The 20,168-nt window shown below is 43.4% G+C and overlaps 2 gene segments (V, D, J or C); one reads left to right on the top strand and one right to left on the bottom strand.

The window, feature by feature from the left end:
- Positions 1 to 1,131: 1,131 nt before the first annotated feature.
- Positions 1,132 to 1,668, bottom strand: LOC120032206. The segment is given in 2 exon segments: positions 1,132 to 1,475; positions 1,596 to 1,668. Coding segments are annotated over 2 exon segments (417 nt in total).
- Positions 1,669 to 2,224: 556 nt separating this feature from the next.
- On the top strand, positions 2,225 to 4,753 carry LOC120031859. The segment is given in 3 exon segments: positions 2,225 to 2,240; positions 2,630 to 2,746; positions 4,167 to 4,753. Coding segments are annotated over 3 exon segments (450 nt in total).
- The last annotated feature ends 15,415 nt before the right edge of the window (positions 4,754 to 20,168 follow it).

Here is a 20,168-nt window from a genome sequence, read left to right as displayed (position 1 = left end):
CAGACAAATGACAACTATCGTGTGAGCGGACCAAGTAATTGGGCGTCACTCAAAAGCAGGAAGGTTGAACAAACGAGTCAGGAGTAGGTTTTCTTGATTGAACATAGTTCTATATTGAGGGCATTTGGTCAACAAACACTCCAACGTAATCAACAAAAATCTCCCAAGGGAAAAAGAAAACATATCTTCTTCTCCAGATCAAAACAGGAACACAATATGATTGTCTTTAAACTACAACAAAAAGTCACGGCATTGTCACCGTCTTAATGGTTCTTCATAGATAGCTCCTCTGTCTCGGTGGCCATCTTCCAGAGATAGTTTCCCTTTCTGCTGGTTCCATACTCTCTCTTATAGGGGAAGGAGAATATCTCATTAGTAGTGTCAGCTGTGCTTAATTGCCTCTGGTTACCTTGTCTCCCATGCCTTGTTGGGCTACCATCCGTGAGCCCAGCCTGCCCTCTGGTGGTCCTTCCACAATCGTCTACACATGACTGTATCTTGTTGACTGTACCTAAGGCCCGTACAGAGCTGGGGACAAAAAGTGTTCCAGTTCTCTGGCTCTTTCACTTGGAAGGAGCTAAAAAGGGACATGAGATTGCAGGAGCTCGTCTCTTTGACTGACTACTGTAGCTATGGTAAAAACTATGGTGGACAATGAAGTGGGGGGTTGTCAATGTTTTAACCCCTAAATGCACCACATCTCCCCAAATAATTATTTTCTTCTCAATTTGTAAATTGATGTTTTTAATCTGTAGTGCTTTGTGTTTTATGTTGTAATTGTGTGTAAACTTTGTGTGCTGCTATTTTGACCAGGTCTCTCGTAAAATATATGTTTAATCTCAGAGACTAACCTGAGGTAAAATTAAATAAAACATGGGTTTCAAAACATCTAACTTTTATAAGTGAACTTTCAGGTCATGACAAACATAACTAGTCACAACCTTGATAACGATGATGATGGGGAACATGGGATCTGAATGATGCTTTCTAAACATATTCAAAGTTGACCTCCTCTACTGACCAGTGTTCCATGTCACTGTCTCTTCCCCTTCAGCACCTGTAGTAGGTCCCAGCTGTAGCAGTACAGTCACTGTGCAGTCTGACTGAGGGAGGTTTTTGTATGGCTCTGTATCACTGTGTGAACACTGGACCACTGTGTAAACTCTGACAGTAGTAATCTCCTGCATCTTCAGCCTGGACTCCACTGATGGTCAGAGTGAAGTCACTCCCAGATCCACCGCCACTGAATCTAGATGGAGTCCCAGAATGGAGTGTGTTCCCTGGGAGCATCATTAGTTTGGGTTTTTCTCCTGGTTTCTGTTGGTACCAGGATAGACACTCTTGGTTCCATGACTGACCATTGTAACAATTACTATACACATTACTGCTGGCTTTACAGTTCAGAGAGACTGTCTGTCCTTGGAGAACAGTTTTCACTGCAGGAGTCTGGGTCACAGTGACCTGTCCTCTGGATTCTGAAACAGAGAAAACAAGTAATTGTACATTTCCTGGAATTAAAGACACAATCTCAGTCTTTCAGTTCACTCAAATTGTTTACTTTTCATTGTACAAACACAACTCTTATTGTTTTGTACCTTCGATGTAGAAAGCAAGTGTCCAGATGAAGATGGTGATAAAAGTCATGGTTGTTGTGGGTTCTGTTGTCATGAAGAACAGCTCTCAGTCATGAAGTGGTAAACTCACAGGGATATAAATGCTCTAAGAGCAGAAGGACAGATGCATTATGCAAATGAATGTTTCAAATCTATTTTAGTTTCCAAGTAGGCTCCCATTAGAATATATTTTGTCCTGCATGAGCTTTCTTTTATAATAACTAGGTGGTGCTTATATTTGTCCTATTTCACGCATGTGTGAATTAATAATGTTTATTTTTTAAATATCCCAACTCCCCCCGAGACAGCTTCGGAGAGGGGGGTCACGGCCAGGATCTGCCATTATCAACTGTGACCCTGGAGCAATTAGCGTTAAGTGCCTTGCTAAAGGAAACATCGACAGGTGTTTCACCGTGTCGGCCTGGGGATTTGAACTAGCAACCTTTTGTTTACTGGCCCAACACTCTAACCGCTAGCTACATGCCGCCCCTTTAATAACATCAAACAGCAACTGTTTACTCAGATCACTAATGTATGGCAACTTTTATGTCACACCACTATTATATTTTTATTCTGATGATGATCAGATATGATGAACTGTCTGTTCACTCATGCTTGGTCTCTCATGTAAGTTCCTCTAATCAGTTAGTGAACACTTCTCTAAACTAAAGCTGGTAGGATTCCTCTGGTAGTGTTGTCTGTCCTCTGTGACTATACCACCACTGTTAAATCTGAGATCAACATGTTTAATAAAGGAATATACAACATGGATCACTATCAATACTGCTGCTGCTGTTGTCTTTCATATGGACAATATAGAGGAATACTAGCAACACTGATCTAATGCTCGACTGTACCTACAGACTAGGAGAACACCTGATACACAGAGGACAAAATACTAATCTGGATTTAAGAGACAATTCATATTTGTATGATCTAGAAACAGCTAATATGAAGTGTTTGTTCTACCTGGAAGATGTTAAAGTGTATCTGTGTTGATTCTGATTCTGTATGAGTGATCTTCACTGTAACAGCTGCAGCAACACAACACAGAGAGGTTTTTGTACCAGCAGTAATAGGGATTGTATCACTGTGGTGGACTTTTGGTAGCGGCACCAGACTTGATGTTGGAAGTAAGTAAACACAAAATTAACAGTTTTATTCACCTTTTGATGTCATGTTTCAATTTCTCTATACATTTTGCCTTGACTCTGAGGATTTTTCAAATGAACTTTTTTAGATGATTTAAACAAAATACACAAGTCCTACACATACTATGGCCAATATGAATGTTATTACGTCTAATCAAATTTGACCTGCCTTTAAACTATAAAAGTGATTAGCCTACATTTTAGATTAGTGTTATGAAAAAATATACTGCACCTACAGTAGTAGGAAATGTACTAGAAAAAGTCAGGTTTGGTCAATGTTAAGGAAATCAAAATGAAAAACACTTTATTTCTAATTGAGTAGATTAAATCATTTCTGAAAAGTATTCATACTATATCAGAGTTAATTATTTGAACCACAGTCTAAAGAAATTAAGCTTGCCAAATGTGCAGGATGTTTTTGTACGAGCAGTAATAGGGATTGTATCCCTGTGGCACACTTTTGGTAGCGGCACCAGACTTGAGGTTGGAAGTAAGTAACACGCTCTTTGATATTTCTTTCAGATTATTTTTGGGGGTATTTTACGTTGTGAAATTCTGTCTCTATGAAAATATTGCTTTTTTACATATTTTACATATTTTTTTTTTCTATTACTTTTGACTAAGCCTTCTTTCAAATTAAATGTTATTTAACCAATATGTTCAAATGAAGGTGTTTATTTAAATGTGTGGTTTGATGGACTGCAGAGGATAGTTCTAGTATGATAACTATTTAATAATATGGAATATAGTTGTTGCATTGTGTATTACTGTTTGTGTGAGAGTTTAAAATATATATTTTTATTATCTTTAACTCAAATATTTTGGTTAAATGTGGCTTTTGACTGAGCCTTCTTTCAAATAAATATTTATTGAATCAAAATGATAAATTGTAGGTTTATTTGTATGTCTGATTTGTATAATTGCAGAATATCACTCCTAACTCTGGTATAATAACTAATAGTATTGTATATAGTATTCATCATTGCTGCATTGTGTTCATGGTAGACTTCACTGTTAGTGTGAAGACAAAGGGTCTCAGTTATGGTTGTAACTGACTTCATAATCTAACATGGATGATATGTGATGAAAATACTATGAATATGAGTAGGCTATTCTGATCAGATCCAATACTAAACAATATCTGAATGACATGTATAACTGACACCATATGACTAGTAACTCTAGTTATTTAAACACTTTATACCTGTTTGGTTCATAAATCTGCTCTGTATCATATTACTTTAGTGTTTTCTCCACATCTTTTAAACTATCTAACTTTAACATTCATATTTAGAGGGCATTTCCAATTCACTATATTTTGTTGTGTCCTTTGCTGAAGATAATCTCTTACTGTAGCTGTACTTGATGTAGTTACTTAGTTGATATGTTCTGTTTGTTCCAGGTAACAGTGCCCCCACCCTCACCGTCCTGCCCCCCTCTAGTGAGGAGCTGTCCAGTACAACAACAGCCACACTGACGTGTCTGGCCAACAAGGGCTTCCCCTCAGACTGGACCATGAACTGGAAAGTGGACGGGACCAGCAAGACGCAGGAGGCCAGTTCTAGGGTCCTGGAGAAGGACGGCCTGTACAGCTGGAGCAGCACCCTGACTCTCACTGGCCAGGAGTGGACCAAGGCAGGAGAGGTGACCTGTGAAGCCCAGCAGAAATCCCAGACTCCAGTCACCAAGACCCTGAGGAAGGCTGACTGTTCTGGGTAGGACCCCTCAGTCACACACCCCTGTGGAGAGAGGCTGCTGGTTCCTCTGCTTTGACTCTGTTCTGAGATCAGATGTTGTCTGTCTTATTGATCACTGACATGTAGACTAACAGAGGGCTTTGCTTGAGTTCATGTGTCAATCCTCTCTGTAGATTGAGGTTGTATCAGTGTTAGATGTGATTAGATGTGATGTGTTCTGTTTTATTACTATTAGATACTGTAGGAATGTTTGCTTTGATGCTTTGATCAATAGATGAAAATAAAGATTTCCCTTTGGAACAAATATTTTTGTCTCTTTTAATAATTAGACATTTGTCTTAAATGTTGTTGAATGGTATAGACATATATTAATAAAGCCTGATTCACAGTTTCTTTGAAAACTATCAGACCTACATGTCATTGCTTAGTTATTTATGTTCTCACTTGAAACCACATCTTCAACCAGCAAATCAAATCAAATGTTAGTCACATGCGCCAAATACAACAGATGTAGACCTACAGAGAAATGCTTAAGTACGAGCCCCTAACCAACAATGCAGTTTAAAAAAAATACGGATAAGAATAAGAAATAAAAGCAACAAGTAATTAAAGAGTAGGAGTAAAATAACAGTAGCGAGACTATATACAGGGGGGTACCGATACAGAGTCAATGTGCGGGCACCAGTTAGTTGAGGTAGTATGTAGATGTAGGTAGAGTTATTAAATTGACTATGCATAGATGACAACAGAGACCAGCAGTGGTGTAAAGAGGGTGAGAGGGGGGAGGGCATTGCAAATAGTCTGGGTAGCCATTTGACTAGATATTCAGGAGTCTTATGGCTTGGGGGTAGAAGCTGTTTAGAAGCCTCTTGGACCTAGACTTGGCACTCCGGTACCACGTGCGGTAGCAGAGAGAACAGTCTATGACTAGGGTGGCTGGAGTCTTTGACAATTTTTAGGGCCTTCCTCTGACACCGCCTGGTATAGAGGTCCTGGATGGCAGGAAGCTTGGCTCCAGTGATGTACTGGGCCATACACATTACCTTCTGTAGTGCCTTGTGGTCAGAGGCCGAGCAGTTGCCATACCAGGCAGTGACGCAACCAGTCAGGATGCTCGATGGTGCAGCTGTAGAACCTTTTGAGGATCTGAGGACCCATGCCAAATCTTTTCAGTCTCCTGAAGGGGAATAGGTTTTGTCATGCCCTCTTCACGACTGTTTTGGTGTGCTTGGACCATGTTAGTTTATTGGTGATGTGGACACCAAGGAACTTGAAGCTCTCAACCTGCTCCACTGCAGCCCCATCGATGAGAATGGGGGCGTGCTCGGTCCTCTTTTTCCTGTAGTCCACAACACTCTCCTTTGTCTTGATCACATTGAGGGAGAGGTTGTTGTCCTGGCACCACATGGCCAGGTCTTTGACCTCCTCCCTATAGGCTGTCTCGTCGTTGTCGGTGATCAGGCCTGCCACTGTTGTGTCATCGGCAATTTTAATTTATGGTGTTGGAGTCATGCTTGGCCATGCAGTCATGGGTGAACAGGGAGTACAGGAGGGGACTTAGCACGCATCCCTGAGGGGCCCCTGTGTTGAGGATCAGCGTGGCAAATGTGTTGTTACCTACCCTTACCACCTGGGGGCTGCCCGTCAGGAAGTTCAGGATCCAGTTGCAGAGGGAGGTGTTTAGTCCCAGGGTCCTTAGCTTAGTGATGAGCTTTGAGGGCACTATGGTGTTGAAAGCTTAGCCGTAGTCAATGAATAGCACTCTCACAGGTGTTCCTTTTGTCCAGGTGGGAAAGGGCAGTGTGGAGTGCAATAGAGATTGCATCATATGTGGATCTGTTGTGGCGGTATGCAAATTGGAATGGGTCTAGGGTTGCTGGGATGATGTTGTAGATGTGAGCCATGACCAGCCTTTCAAAACACTTCATGTCTACAGACGTGAGTGCTACGGGTCGGTAGTCATTTAGGCACGTTACCACTTGCCAGTTGGTCAGCACATGCTCGCAGTACATGTCCTGGTAATCCATCTCGCCCTGCGGCCTTGTGAATGTTGACCTGTTTAAAAGTCTTACTCACATCGGCTGCGGAGAGCGTGATCACACAGTCTTCCATGACAGTTGGTGTTCTCATGCATGTTTCATTGTTATTTGCCTCGAAGCGAGCATAGAAGTAGTTTAGCTTGTCTGGTAGGCTTGTGTCACTGTGCAGCTCTTGGGTGTAATTCCCTTTGTAGTCTATAATGGTTTGCAAGCCCTGCCACATCCGACTAGCGTCAGAGCAAGTGTAGTACAAGTCGATCTTAGTCCTGTATTGACGCTTTGCCTTTTTGATGGTTCGTCGGAGGATATAGCGGGATTTCTTATCAGCTTCCGGGTTAGAGTCCCGCTCCTTGAAAGCGGCAGCTATAGCCTTTAGCTCAGTGCGGATGCTGCCTGTAATCCATGGCTTCTGGTTGGGGTATGCATGTACGGTCGGTCACTGTGGGGGGGACGTCATCGATGCACTTATTGATGAAGCCAATGACTGATGTGGTGTTCCTCAATGCCATCGGAGGAATCCCGGAACATATTAGTCTGTGCTAGCAAAACAGTCCTGTAGCTTAGCATCTGCTTCATCTGACCACTTTTTTTATTGATCGAGTCACTGGTGCTTCCTGCTTTAATTTGAGCTTGGAATCAGGAGGATAGAATTATGGTCAGATTTGCCAAATGGAGGGCGAGGGAGAGCTTTGTATGCGTCTCTGTGTGTGGAGTATAGGTGGTCCAGAGTTATTTTTCCTCTGGTTGCACATTTAACATGCTGATAGTTTTGGTAAAACGGATTTAAGTTGCCCTGCATTAAAGTTCCCGGCTACTAGGAGCACCGCCTCTGGGTGAACGTTTTCTTGTTTGCTTATGGCGGAATACAGCTCATTCAATGCTATCTTAGTGCCAGCCTCTGACTGTGGTTGTATGTAAACAGCTACGAAGAATACAGATGGAAACTCTCTCGGTAGGTAGTGTGATCTAAGGTTTATCATGAGATACTCTACTGAAGGTGTGCAATAGCTCGAGACTTCCTTAGATATCGTGCACCAGCTGTTATTTACAAAAATACATATTCTGCCGCCCCTTGTCTTACCAGACGTCGCTGTTCTATCCTCCCGGGAACATCGTATAACCAGCCAGCTGTATGTTGATGTTGTCGTCGTTCAACAATGACTCCATGAAGCATAAGATGTTACAGTTTTTATTGTCCTGTTGGTAGTTTAATCTTCCTCGAAACTCGTCGATGTTATTCTCCAAAGATTGCACGTTTGCTAGCAGAATGGAGGGAAGTGGGGGTTTATTAGATTTGCCTACGAATTATCAGAAGTCAGACCGCCCTTTCGGCCCCTCTTTCTCTGCCTCCTCTTCACGCAGATCACTGGGATTGGGGCCTGTTCCCGAGGAAGCAGTATATCCTTTGCGTCGGGCTCGTCAGAGTCGTAAAAGGAAATGAAGGACTCCCGCTAGTCCGTGGTAATCGCAGTCTTGATTTCTAGAAGTTATTTTCGGTCATAATAGACGGTAGCGGCAACATTATGTACAAAATAAGTCAAATAAGTACAAACAACACAGAAAAATTGACGTAAAATGTCTGCCTTCTTCTCCGGCGCCATTTTACAGCAGTTCATATTAACACAAGATGCTACAATGTTAACAGATTAACAGGAGAGGTCTAGATACTACAACGTTAACAGATTAACAGGAGAGGTCTAGATCCTAGAATGCTAACAGATTAACAGGAGAGGTCTACATACTACAACGTTAGCAGATTAACAGGAGAGGTCTAGATATTACAACATTAACAGATTAACAGGAGACGTCTAGATACTACAACGTTAACAGATTAACAGGAGAGGTCTAGATACTACAACGTTAACAGATTAACAGGAGAGGTCTAGATACTAAACTCAGCAAAAAAAGAAACGTCCTCTCACTGTCAAATGCATTTATTTTCAGCAAACATACGTGTAAATATTTGTATGAACATAACAAGATTCAACAACAGACATAAACTGAGCAAGCTCCACAGACATGTGACTAACAGATATTGAATAATGTGTCCCTGAACAAAGGGGGGTCAAAATCAAAAGTAACAGTCACAGTAACAGTAACAGGTGTGGCCACCAGCTGCATTAAGTACTGCAGTGCATCTCCTCCTCATGGACTGCACCAGATTTGCTGTGAGATGTTACCCCACTCTTCCACCAAGGCACCTGCAAGTTCCCAGACATTTCTGGGGGGAATGGCCCTAGCCCTCACCCTCCAATCCAACAGGTCCCAGACGTGCGCAATAGGATTGAGATCCGGGCTCTTCGCTGGCCATGGCAGAACACTGTTATTCCTGTCTTGCAGGAAATCACACACAGAATGAGCAGTATGGCTGGTGGCATTGTCATGCTGGAGAGTCATGTCAGGAGGAGCATGCAGGAAGGGTACCACATGAGGGAGGAGGATGTCTTCCCTGTAACGCACAGCATTGAGATTATTCCACAATAAAAAATATTGCAGGCAAACAAGATATAAGACAAAAAAAAACTAAACAACAGTCCCAGTCTCGAATCTCTGGAAGACTGAAACAGGTTTCCCGCAAGAATTTCCCAGTATTTAGCACCATCCATCATTCCTTCAATATTGACCAGTTTCACAGTCCCTGACGATGAAAAACATCCCCACAGCAGCATGCTGCCACCACCATGCTTCACTGTGGGGATGGTATTCTTAGGGTGATGAGAGGTGTTTGGTTTGCGCCAGACATAGCGTTTTCCTTGATGGCCATAAAGCTCAATTTTAGTCTCATCTGACCAGAGTACCTTCTTCCATATGTTTGGGGAGTCTCCCACATGCCTTTTGGCAAACACCAAACATGTTTGCTTATTTTTTCTGGCCACTCTTCCGTAAAGCCCAGCTCTGTGGAGTGTACGGCATAAAGTGGTCCTATGGACAGATACTCCAATCTCCGCTGTGGAGCTTTGAAGCTCCTTCAGGGTTATCTTTGGTCACTTTTTTGCCTCTCTGATTAATGCCCTCCTTGCCTGGTCCGAGAGATTTGGTGGGATGCCCTCTCTTGGCAGGTTTGTTGTGGTGCCATATTCTTTCTTTCTTTCAATTTTTTAAATAATGGATTTAATGGTGCTCTGTGGGATGTTCAAAGTTTTGGATATTTTTTTATAACCAACCCTGATCTGTACTTCTCCACAACTTTGTCCATGACCTGTTTGGAGAGCTCCTTGGTCTTCATTTTGCCGCTTGCTTGGTGGTGCCCCTTTCTTAGTGGTGTTGCAGACTCTGGGGCCTTTCAGAACAGGTGTATATATACTGAGATGTATATATACTGTGACACTTAGATTGCACACAGGTGGACTTTATTTAACTTATTATGTAACTTCTGAAGGCAATTGGATGCACCAGATCTTATTTAGGGGCTTCATAGCAAAGGGGTCGAATACATATGCACACACCACTTTTCACCAAGGGGGGTGAATACTTTTGTAAAGCACTGTATATACTCATAAAGACAGTAAGCTAATGTTAATGAACATTTGATCGATCACACCTGTATTGAGCTACATTTGTTTTACAAGATCCACATCATTCCACCGGTATCACATCTTCAACATAGTCATAGAGTATTTTCTACCTCCAACCCTCTGGGAACAGAGTGAACATCTGGTGACAGTGCTGCTCTATTCTGGGACAAGCAGAACCACCCAGCCCTGTCTATGTAAATCTCAGTTTCACTCCCACAGCTACCAGTCTAGCAGTTGAACAGTTTCACTGCCTGAAATACCCTGGACTGGGCCAGATGTGAGGGATTGGACTGGTTTTAACCTCTATGGTGGATTCAGAGAGGGAGACATAACAGATATTCCACCATGTAATTAATGACAGATAAAATGGGTATTATACTTCATGAGGATAGTTTATGTACAAGTAGTTTACATGCGTCTCATGTTGAATTCAGCATCAGGTCTCATTCACAGAGCTAACAGTCGGTAACCTACTCATGAAAAAAGTGAATATGCTGCTGTTGATGATCACATCCATTGAATTTCCACAGTTGGTTGTAAGGTCCATTTGGGGACTTTTGAGGGTTTGGGAGCCTGAGGCGATTGTAACTTTCAAGTAATGTTCAATTACGTGAATAAAAAGGGCAAAAATACAATGAATTCCAGTCAGTTTCCACCTTCCAGTGATCATTGGCAAGGCCAGCCCGCTCATTAGGCAGGATTAGGCGGCATTTTTTGAGCTGAACTGACCAAGACACACATCCAGCAACACATAAAACCTCACATAATTTTGCCCAAAAACAATTATAATTTCTCTCAACCAGTGGCATATGGGCTTTTTAGGTGAGCGCTGATGCAGCCCTATGATAAGCAGTGCCCACTTTGACAAAGGCAGGGGCACAAAACATTTTGCTTGTCCATTCCCAGTGCTCCTCTCCAGGGTGCTGTTGGAGAGACACATCGCTGCGGCGTTCCACCAACGTTCCATAGAAAATAATAATCTAACATAAATCATGTCACGGACATAGGATATGGTAGAAAGAGTATGTGGCTTTTTCTGTAGCCTACAGGACATCAAATGTATGACAGTGTAATGAGACGGACACTTACATCATGCAGGTTTCTCCGATCAATTTCTCTATTTATTTCACCTTTATTTAACCAGGTAGGCCAGTTGAGAACAAATTCTCATCTACAACTGCGACCTGGCCAAGATAAAGCAAAGCAGTGCGACAAAAACAACAAAACAGAGTTACACATAAACAAAGGTACAGTCAATAACACAAAAGAAAATAAAAATATATGTACAGAGTGCAAATGTAGAAGAGTAGGGAGGTAGGCAATAAATAGGCCCTAGAGGAGACAATAATTACAATTTAGTGGCAGGTAGCCTAGTGGTTAGAGCATTGGACTAGTAACCGAAAGGTTGCAAGATCAAATCCCTGAGCTCACACTGTAAAAATCTGTCGTTCTGTTAACCCACTGTTCCTAAGCTGTTATTGAACATAAGAATTTGTTCTTAACTGACTTGCCTGGTAAAATAAATAAATACTGGAGTAATATATGTGCAGATGATGATGTGCAAGTAGAGATACTGGGGTGCAAGAGGGTAAGTAATAATATGGGGATGAGGTAGTCAGGTGTGCTATTTACAGATTGGCTGTGTACAGGTACAGTGATGGGTAAGCTGCTCAGACAGCTGATGCTTAAAGTTAGAGAGGGAGATATAATACTCCAGCTTCAGAGAGTTTTGCAATTCATTCCAGTCATTGGCAGCAGAGAACTGGAAGAAAAGGCAGCCAAAGGAATTGTTGGCTTTGGGGATGACCAGTGCAATTTACCTCCTGGAGCGCATGATACGGGTGGGTGTTGCTATGGTGACCAGTGAACTGACATAAGGCGGGGCTTTACGTAGCAAAGACATATAGATGACCTGGAGCCAGTGGGTTTGGTGACGGATATGTAGTGAGGGCCAGCCAACGAGAGCATACAGGTCTCAGTGGTGGGTAGTATATGGGGTTTTGGTGATAAAACGGATGCCACTGTGATAGACTACATTCAGTTTGCGTGTTGGGGGCTATTTTGTAAATGACATTGCCGAAGTAAAGGATCAGTAGGATAGTCAGTTTTACGAGGGTAAGTTTGGCGACATGAGTGAAGGAGGTTTTTTTGCAAAATAGGAAGCCGATTCTAGATTTCATTTTGGATTGGAGATGCTAAATGTGAGTCTGGAAGGAGAGATTACAGTCTAACCAGACACCTAGGTATTTGTAGTTGTCCACATATTCTAGGTCAGAACCGTCCAGAGTAGTGATGCTAGTCGGGTGGGAGGGTACGAGCAGCAATCGGTTGAAGAGCATGCACTTAGTTTTACTAGCATTTAAGAGCAGTTGGAGGCCACGGAAGGAGTGTTCTATGGCGTTGAAGCTCGTTTGGAGGTTTGTTAGCACAGTGTCCAAAGAAGGGCCAGATGTATACAGAACGGTGTCGTCTGTGTAGAGGTGGATCAGAGAATCACCAGCAGCAAGAGTGACATCATTGATATGTACAGAGAAAAGAGTCGGCCCGAGAATTGAACCCTCTGGCACCCCCATAGAGACTGCCAGAGGTTCGGACAACATGCCCTCCGATTTGACAGACTGAACTCTATCTGAGAAGTACAGTAGTTGGTGAACCAGGCGAGGCAGTCATTTGAGAAGCCAAAGCCATTGAGTCTGCCGATAAGAATACTGTGATTGACAGAGTCAAAAGCCTTGGCCAGGTCGATGAAGACGGCTGCACAGTACTGTCTTTTATCGATGGTGGTTATGATATCGTTTAGGACCTTGAGCGTGGCTGAGGTGCACCCATGACCAGCTCGGAAACCAGATTGCATAGTGGAGAAGGTACGGTGGGATTCGAAATGGTCGGTGATCTGTTTATTTACTTGACTTTAGAAGATTTTTGAAAGGCAGGGCAGGATGGATATAGGTCTATAACAGTTTGGGTCTAGAGTGTCTCCCCCTTTGAAGAGGGGGATGACCGCGGCAGATTTCCAATCTTTGGGGATCTCAGACGATACGAAAGAGAGGTTGAATAGGTTAGTAATAGGGGTTGCAACAATTTCGGCGGATCATTTTAGAAAGAGAGGGTTCAGATTGTCTAGCCCAGCTGATTTGTAGGGATCCAGATTTTGCAGTTCTTTCAGAACATCAGCTGTCTGGATTTGGGTGAAGGAGAAGCGGGGGGGTTGGGCAAGTTGCTGCAGGGGTTGCTGAGATGTTGGCCAGGGTTGGGGTAGCCAGGTGGAATGCATGGCCAGCCGTGGAAAAATGCTTATTGAAATGATCGGTGGTGATTTTTCGGTGGTGTAGTATCTGGGATCTACATCTGTTTATATTAGTTACTATGCTGTTACTAAGCGGTGATGTATTACGACAGTGTTACGTTACTACACCTAATAGGAAATGCACATGCGCACTAGTGTGCCCGGGAACTGTAGAGCACGAGAGGTTTTGACTAAACGAAAACTAACTGTACTCCCGTCTCCTGCCTGGTCATTTCTCCACAACACAAATATTACAGTGGCGACGAGGTGATTAAACTTCTTTAACGGACATTGCTTGAAGGGAAGAATGTTGCGTGAGTAATGAAACTCAAAATAATTACGTAATTCGTCAGTTATTTTTTATTTTCTTTCGCCAGTAAAAAAAGGCTAAGCACTGCTAGCAGGTACAGTGTTCAGGAGCTGCCAAGTAGCAAGACTATTGGAGTCCAGAATAGCGACACTGCCCTCTGGTGGTTAAATAAAAAAAAACTGTCATTGAACCCATTGAAATTAGGCGATCTCAGTGGAGAAATATTGTCAAGAAAAAAAAAAAGGAAGAAGGAACGCAACACGGTGTGTACATTATTACAAATGAGTGCAGTGAACGAAGTAATTGCAGAAACTTCTGAAGTGAAGAATTAGATGAAAATTAAGGAATACAAGGAATAAGGAAACTGAACAATTAACTGTGAAAATGGCAACCATTGGTCGAGTACCAGAGTATGAGGCTACAAAAGAGGATTTTGATTCCTATTTGGAGCGTTTTGAGCGTTGGCTGGCTGCAAATGAAATCAAAGATGAAAAGAAAGCAGACGTATTTCTCAGTGTTTTGGGTCCAACTGAGTATGGATTGCTGAAAGGTCTCATTGAACCAATAAAAGCAGTGGAGTTGAACTATGCAGAACTGACTGAAACTCTTTCAAGGCATTTCAAGCCTAAGCCAATTCTCATTGCAGAACGTTTCAGATTTTACCAACGTCACCAGAGTCAAGGGGAAACCGTGGCTGACTACATTCTTGCTTTGAAAAGGCTGGCAAGTACATGTGAGTTTGCACAATTTCTTGATGATGCTCTTCGAGACAAGTTTGTATGTGGTCTCACAGGTGAAGCATATCACAGAAGGCTTCTGTCAGAGAAGGACCTGACCTTTCGGAAAGCCTGTGATATCGCACTTGGACTCGAGCTTGCCCACAGGGATACTATTGAGCTATCGGGATATGCAGAACGTCAGAAAGGTGTTCACAAGGTCAGTGATGCACGTGGTGAAAAAGGCTCACAAAAGTCACACTTTTCTCAGTCCCGTCCTCAAGGTTACACAAGAACAAAGCAGCCCACATCTCAAAGGTCTAAGCCAAGTTGCTACAGATGTGGGGGAGATAATCATCAGCACAGTGAATGTCGATTCCAAAATGTAAAGTGCCACAATTGTGGAAAGGTTGGACATTTACAGAAAGTGTGTAAAGCCTCAAAACGCACAGCAAGAGCGCACAAAGTGTCAGACGCAGCACAAGAAGAGGAAGGTACTACTGAAACAGTATTGGAACTGTCCACAGTGTACACAGCTCAACAACAAAAAGATGGAATCTATCTCAACATGGAGTTAGCGGGAAAACCGGTAAAAATGCAGCTGGACACCGGAGCGTCTGTATCTCTGGTTCCAGAGAGACTCTACAAAGAAAAACTGAAAGAGTGCCCTCTTCAGCCAGCGTCCATCCGCCTTTCTTCATACACTGGTGACACTATTCCTGTGTTAGGGCAGATCCAGGTACCAGTCCGGTATGAGGGGAAGGAGTGGACGCTACCGCTTGTCATTGTTAAAGGAGAAAAATCAGCCTTGCTAGGCAGAAACTGGCTACAAAAGATCAAGTTGAACTGGGGAGAAATCTTCAGTCTGAGAAAGGACAAACCAGTGAGTCAGGCTACACTCACTAACATGCTGGAGAAGCACAAAGAACTTTTCAAAGATGGCTACGGCGAAATACAAGACTTCACAGCAAAAGTCAGAGTGCAAGAAGGAACCAAGCCTATCTTTCACAAACCACGTCCAGTTCCCTATGCTCTTAAGGAAGCAGTAGAGAAGGAACTGGACCGCCTACAGAAAAATAACATAATTACGAAAGTAGCGAGGAGCGACTGGGCCGCCCCGATTGTTGTAGTCCCAAAGAAAGACAAGACCATCAGAATGTGCGGTGACTACAAGGTCACAGTAAATCGCTGCATACTACCAGAGGAATATCCACTACCAAACGCTGAAGATCTGTTTGCCACTCTAGCTGGTGGGAAGGTTTTCAGTAAGCTGGACCTGGCATTCGCTTATCAGCAACTGAAGCTGGATCCGGGGTCAGAACAGTATCTGACCATCAATACACACAAGGGGCTATTCAGATTCAATCGCTTGGCCTATGGAATCTCGACAGCTCCAGCGATATTCCAACACACAATGGATCAGATCTTGGACGGTATAGACAACGTTGTGTGCTTCATGGACGACATCCTCGTGTCAGCACCAACCATTGGAGAGCACCTTGTAGTGCTGGACAAAGTGATGTCAAGACTGGAGAAATACGGAGTGAGAATGAAACGCAGCAAGTGTGAGTTCCTCCAGGACTCAGTGGAGTATCTCGGATACAAGATTGATGCACAAGGCCTGCACCCAACCAACAGCAAGGTGGAAGCAAGAGTAAACGCACCAGCACCCACAAATATCTCAGAGCTGAGGTCATTTTTGGGGCTCCTGAACTATTACGGAAAGTTTGTGGCAAACTTGTCCACATTGTTGCATCCGCTTCACCAACTGCTGCAGGCCGATACAAAGTGGAATTGGTCCCCACAATGCGAAGAAGCATTCAAGACTTGCAAACAGCGTCTGCTAAAGAGCAAGTGGTGTGCCCACTACAACACAGAGATGAAGCTGAGACTCGCGTGTGATGCATCTCCATACGGAGTAGGAGCCGTCATCTCACATGTTCTATCGTCAGGTGAAGAACACCCTATTGCATTTGCATCACAGACTCTGTCACCAAGTGAGAAAAATTATGCTCAAATTGAGAAGGAAGCCCTGAGCATAATATTCGGAGTGAAGAAGTTTCACAAATACCTGTACGGAAGGAAGTTCCAACTGCTGACAGATCACAAGCCTCTGTTGGCCATCCTTGGACCAAAATCAGCTATACCAACCCTTGCTGCACTTCGAATGCAACGTTGGGCTCTGATATTGTTAGCCTACGACTACGAGATTGAGTACAGACGATCCAGTGATCACGCAAATGCAGATGCACTATCAAGACTACCATGCAATAGTGACTCCGACAGTGAAGATGATAGAGCAGTCTTCCAGATCTCTCTCATTGACGAACTGCCCATATCTGCTTCAGACATAACAGAGGAAACAAGGAAAGATCCAGTGCTTTCCAAAGTCTTGGACTTAACATTAGGAGGTTGGCCAAACTTCGTAAATGACGATAACCTTCGTCCATTCATCGACAAGAAAGACCAGTTGTCCACTGATCAAGGATGTGTTCTGTGGGGATCAAGGGTGGTGGTACCTCACAAATTCCAGAGGAGACTGCTATCTGACCTGCATGAGGGACATCCAGGGATCACTTGAATGAAAGCACTCGCTCGCAGTTATCTGTGGTGGCCTGGACTGGATCAGGACATTCAACAGCATGTAGGCCACTGCTCACCTTGTGAAGCTGTTCGCAACAAGCCTGCTGCTACACCTCTTCATCCATGGTCCTGGGCTGCTACACCTTGGGAACGCATCCATGTGGATTACGCCGAGATTGACAAGCAACATTTCCTTGTTGTCGTCGATGTCCATTCCAAGTGGATGGAAGTGTTCCCTACTCAACTGACCACAGCTGAGAAGACCATCAATCTTCTCAGACACCTGTTCGCATCCTTTGGACTAGTCAAGGAGCTCGTATCGGACAATGGCCCTCCTTTCACGTCAAACGATTTTGAAATGTTTCTCAAGAACAATGGAGTAAGGCACATCCGGTCACCACCTTACCATCCGGCATTAAACGGAGCAGCGGAGAGAGCCGTGCAAACCTTTAAGAAGGCCTGGACTAGACTCGAGGTTCAGTCTGTGCCCACCCAAAAAAGGCTTCCCCGGTTCCTGTTTACTTACCGCAACACACCACACACAGTAACGGAATGTACACCAGCTGAACTGTTTCTGAGACGCCAACCACGTACCCGCCTGACATTGTTGAAACCAGACTTGTCAAGCACTGTGGCAAAGCACCAGCTACAGCAGAAGAAAGCTCATGACAGACACTCAAAGACTGTCAGAGAATTCAAAGAGGGAGAGAGGGTGATGGTACGTGATTTCAGACACCCCAAGAGCCTGTGGAACTCAGGTGTGATCTTGCAACGCAAAGGACCTTTGACTTACCAAGTCCAAATTGGTCATCGCCAGGTCAACGTTCATGTGGATCATCTGCTACGGTCCAACGCCCCAGCAGAGAAACGCCGAGAGAACAAGAACAATAACGACCCCCAGGACTATTCTCCTGACTGTGGACGTACGGGAGAGACAGAGCCTGACCTTCCACCCGAACCTGGCCCACTACCGGAAGCCCAGGAGGAGCGGAGATATCCTATTCGACAGCGAAGGGCACCTCAAAAGCTTGACCTGTGAGTTGAGCTGTTAAAGGTAACAGACAGTAAAATAAACAAACACTTTAATATGTCCTAGATAAAAGGAAAGAAAACGGACATTACCTTACTTACTTACTTACTTACTTACTTTATTGTCCCCATGGGGAAATTTTGTTGCAGTGTAATGTACACATTTAAAGTGGCGTTAAATACAAAACAAGATTGACAATACAACTTTCAATAACAGTCACGCACCAATAAAAAAATAATAATAGTAAGAAATAATAAATAAAAAATAAATAAAAAAACATTTAAAACATTTAAAACAAAGACTAGCCTGCTGGCCTTAAAGGTCAATGGGAACATTTGCCCGAGCTATTTAAGAGGGATATCACACCTGGCACAAATGATTGTCTCGTTCTATTTTTCCTGCTGAGGGGTGCCCTATACCTGCGCCCAGAGGGGAGTAATTCAAAGTCCAGGTACAGGGGGTGACTTGGGTCTAAAATGATTTTGTGAGCCTTACGGAGGGCCCTGACCTTAAAGATCTCATCCAGGCCTGTCTGTTTGACTCCAAGTACCTTACTTGCTGTGGTAATAATCCTTCTCAGCATGTTTCTCTGACTGATAGTGGCATTGCCAAACCAACAAACAATACAAAAAGTTAAAATACTCTCAATAAAGGATTTGTAAAACAGAGTCAATATAGTACAGTCTATATTAAAAGAACCCAACTTTTTTAGAAAGTACAGTCTCTGTTGGCTCTTTTTGTAGATCTGGTCTGTACATTTACTCCACTGAAGCTTACTGTCCAAAAAGACACCCAGATATTTATATTCCTCTACAATTTCTATATTCTGGCCTCTGATAGATGTTGCAGAGGTAGGTGTTGTACGCTTCCTGAAGTCTATGCACATCTCTTTGGTCTTGTTAGTATTGAGGACCAAGTGTGATTCCTCACACCACTCTACAAAGTCATCTAGGACCGGGCCATGATGTTCCTCGTCATCATGCAACAGGCTGATCAAGGCAGTGTCATCAGCGAACTTAACGAGGTGTCTGTCAGTATGGGAACTAGTACAACTATTAGTGTACAAGATGTACAGAAGTGGGGACAAAACACATCCCTGAGGAGAGCCTGTGTTGGTATTGCGTATATCCGACACATGGGGACCTATTTTGACTCGCTGTGAGCGTTGGCTCAGGAAGTCCAACAGCCACAAAACCAGCCCCCCATCTAAGGAAAAGTCCCGAATGAGTCTCTGTGCCAGAATGTAGGGCTGGATTGTGTTGAAGGCAGAAGAAAAGTCAACAAACAGAACCCTGACATGGGATTTGGCACCTTCTAGATGTCTATAGACCATGTTAAGGAGGGTAAGAATGGCATCATCAACTCCTCTGCTGGTCTGATAGGCAAACTGAAATGGGTCGAGGAGCTTCTGGGTGACACTGAGAATATGACTTTTCACAATTTTCTCAAGGCATTTCATAACTAAGGATGTCAAAGCGACAGGGCGATAGTCATTCAGCACAGAGGGATTCGATACTTTAGGAATTGGTATAATTATTGATTTTTTCCACAATACTGGAACGTGTTGCTGGTTGAGTGAGGATTGGAAAATGTCTGTAAAAACACCAGCCAGTTGTTCAGCACAGTGCTTTAACACATGCCCACTTATTTTGTCTGGGCCTGGGCTTTTGTATGTGTTACATCCCCTGAACAACTTTAGAACATCAGACTGTTGAACAACAACTCTCTCAAACATTTGTAATGATGCTTCCATTTGTTTTACCTCCGACACGAAGTTGTCTGATTCAAATCTTGAGAAGAAAACATTCAGTTCATTAGCCATGTTCTGGCCCTCATATCCCCCAAGGTCAGCACTGGTTTTTCCCCTGCCTATATGGGGGGCGCTAGCCATGGATTTAATCCCTTGCCAGGCCACCCTTGCGTTTCCTGAGGAGAGGGTCCTCTCCACCCTTTGCTTGTATGCCTCCTTGTCCACCAGTATCTGTCTTTTTATCTCACGTTGTACATCTCTTAAAGCCTGTCTATCACCCCCAGCATAAACTGCCTTCTTCCTATCAAGTAGTGATTTTAGATGTTTTGATACCCAAGGCTTGTTGTTAGGGAAGATTTTACAGGTCTTAGTAGGCACAACTGACTCAACACAGAAGTTTACATAGTCTGAAATAACCTCTGTGAGTTCATCCAGATCAGAGCTGCTGTCCTCAAATACCTCCCACATTGTACAGTCA

Source organism: Salvelinus namaycush, chromosome 38 (genome assembly GCF_016432855.1).
Source record: "Salvelinus namaycush isolate Seneca chromosome 38, SaNama_1.0, whole genome shotgun sequence".
Lineage (NCBI taxonomy): Eukaryota > Metazoa > Chordata > Actinopteri > Salmoniformes > Salmonidae > Salvelinus > Salvelinus namaycush.
This window is presented reverse-complemented; position numbering and strand designations above follow the sequence as displayed.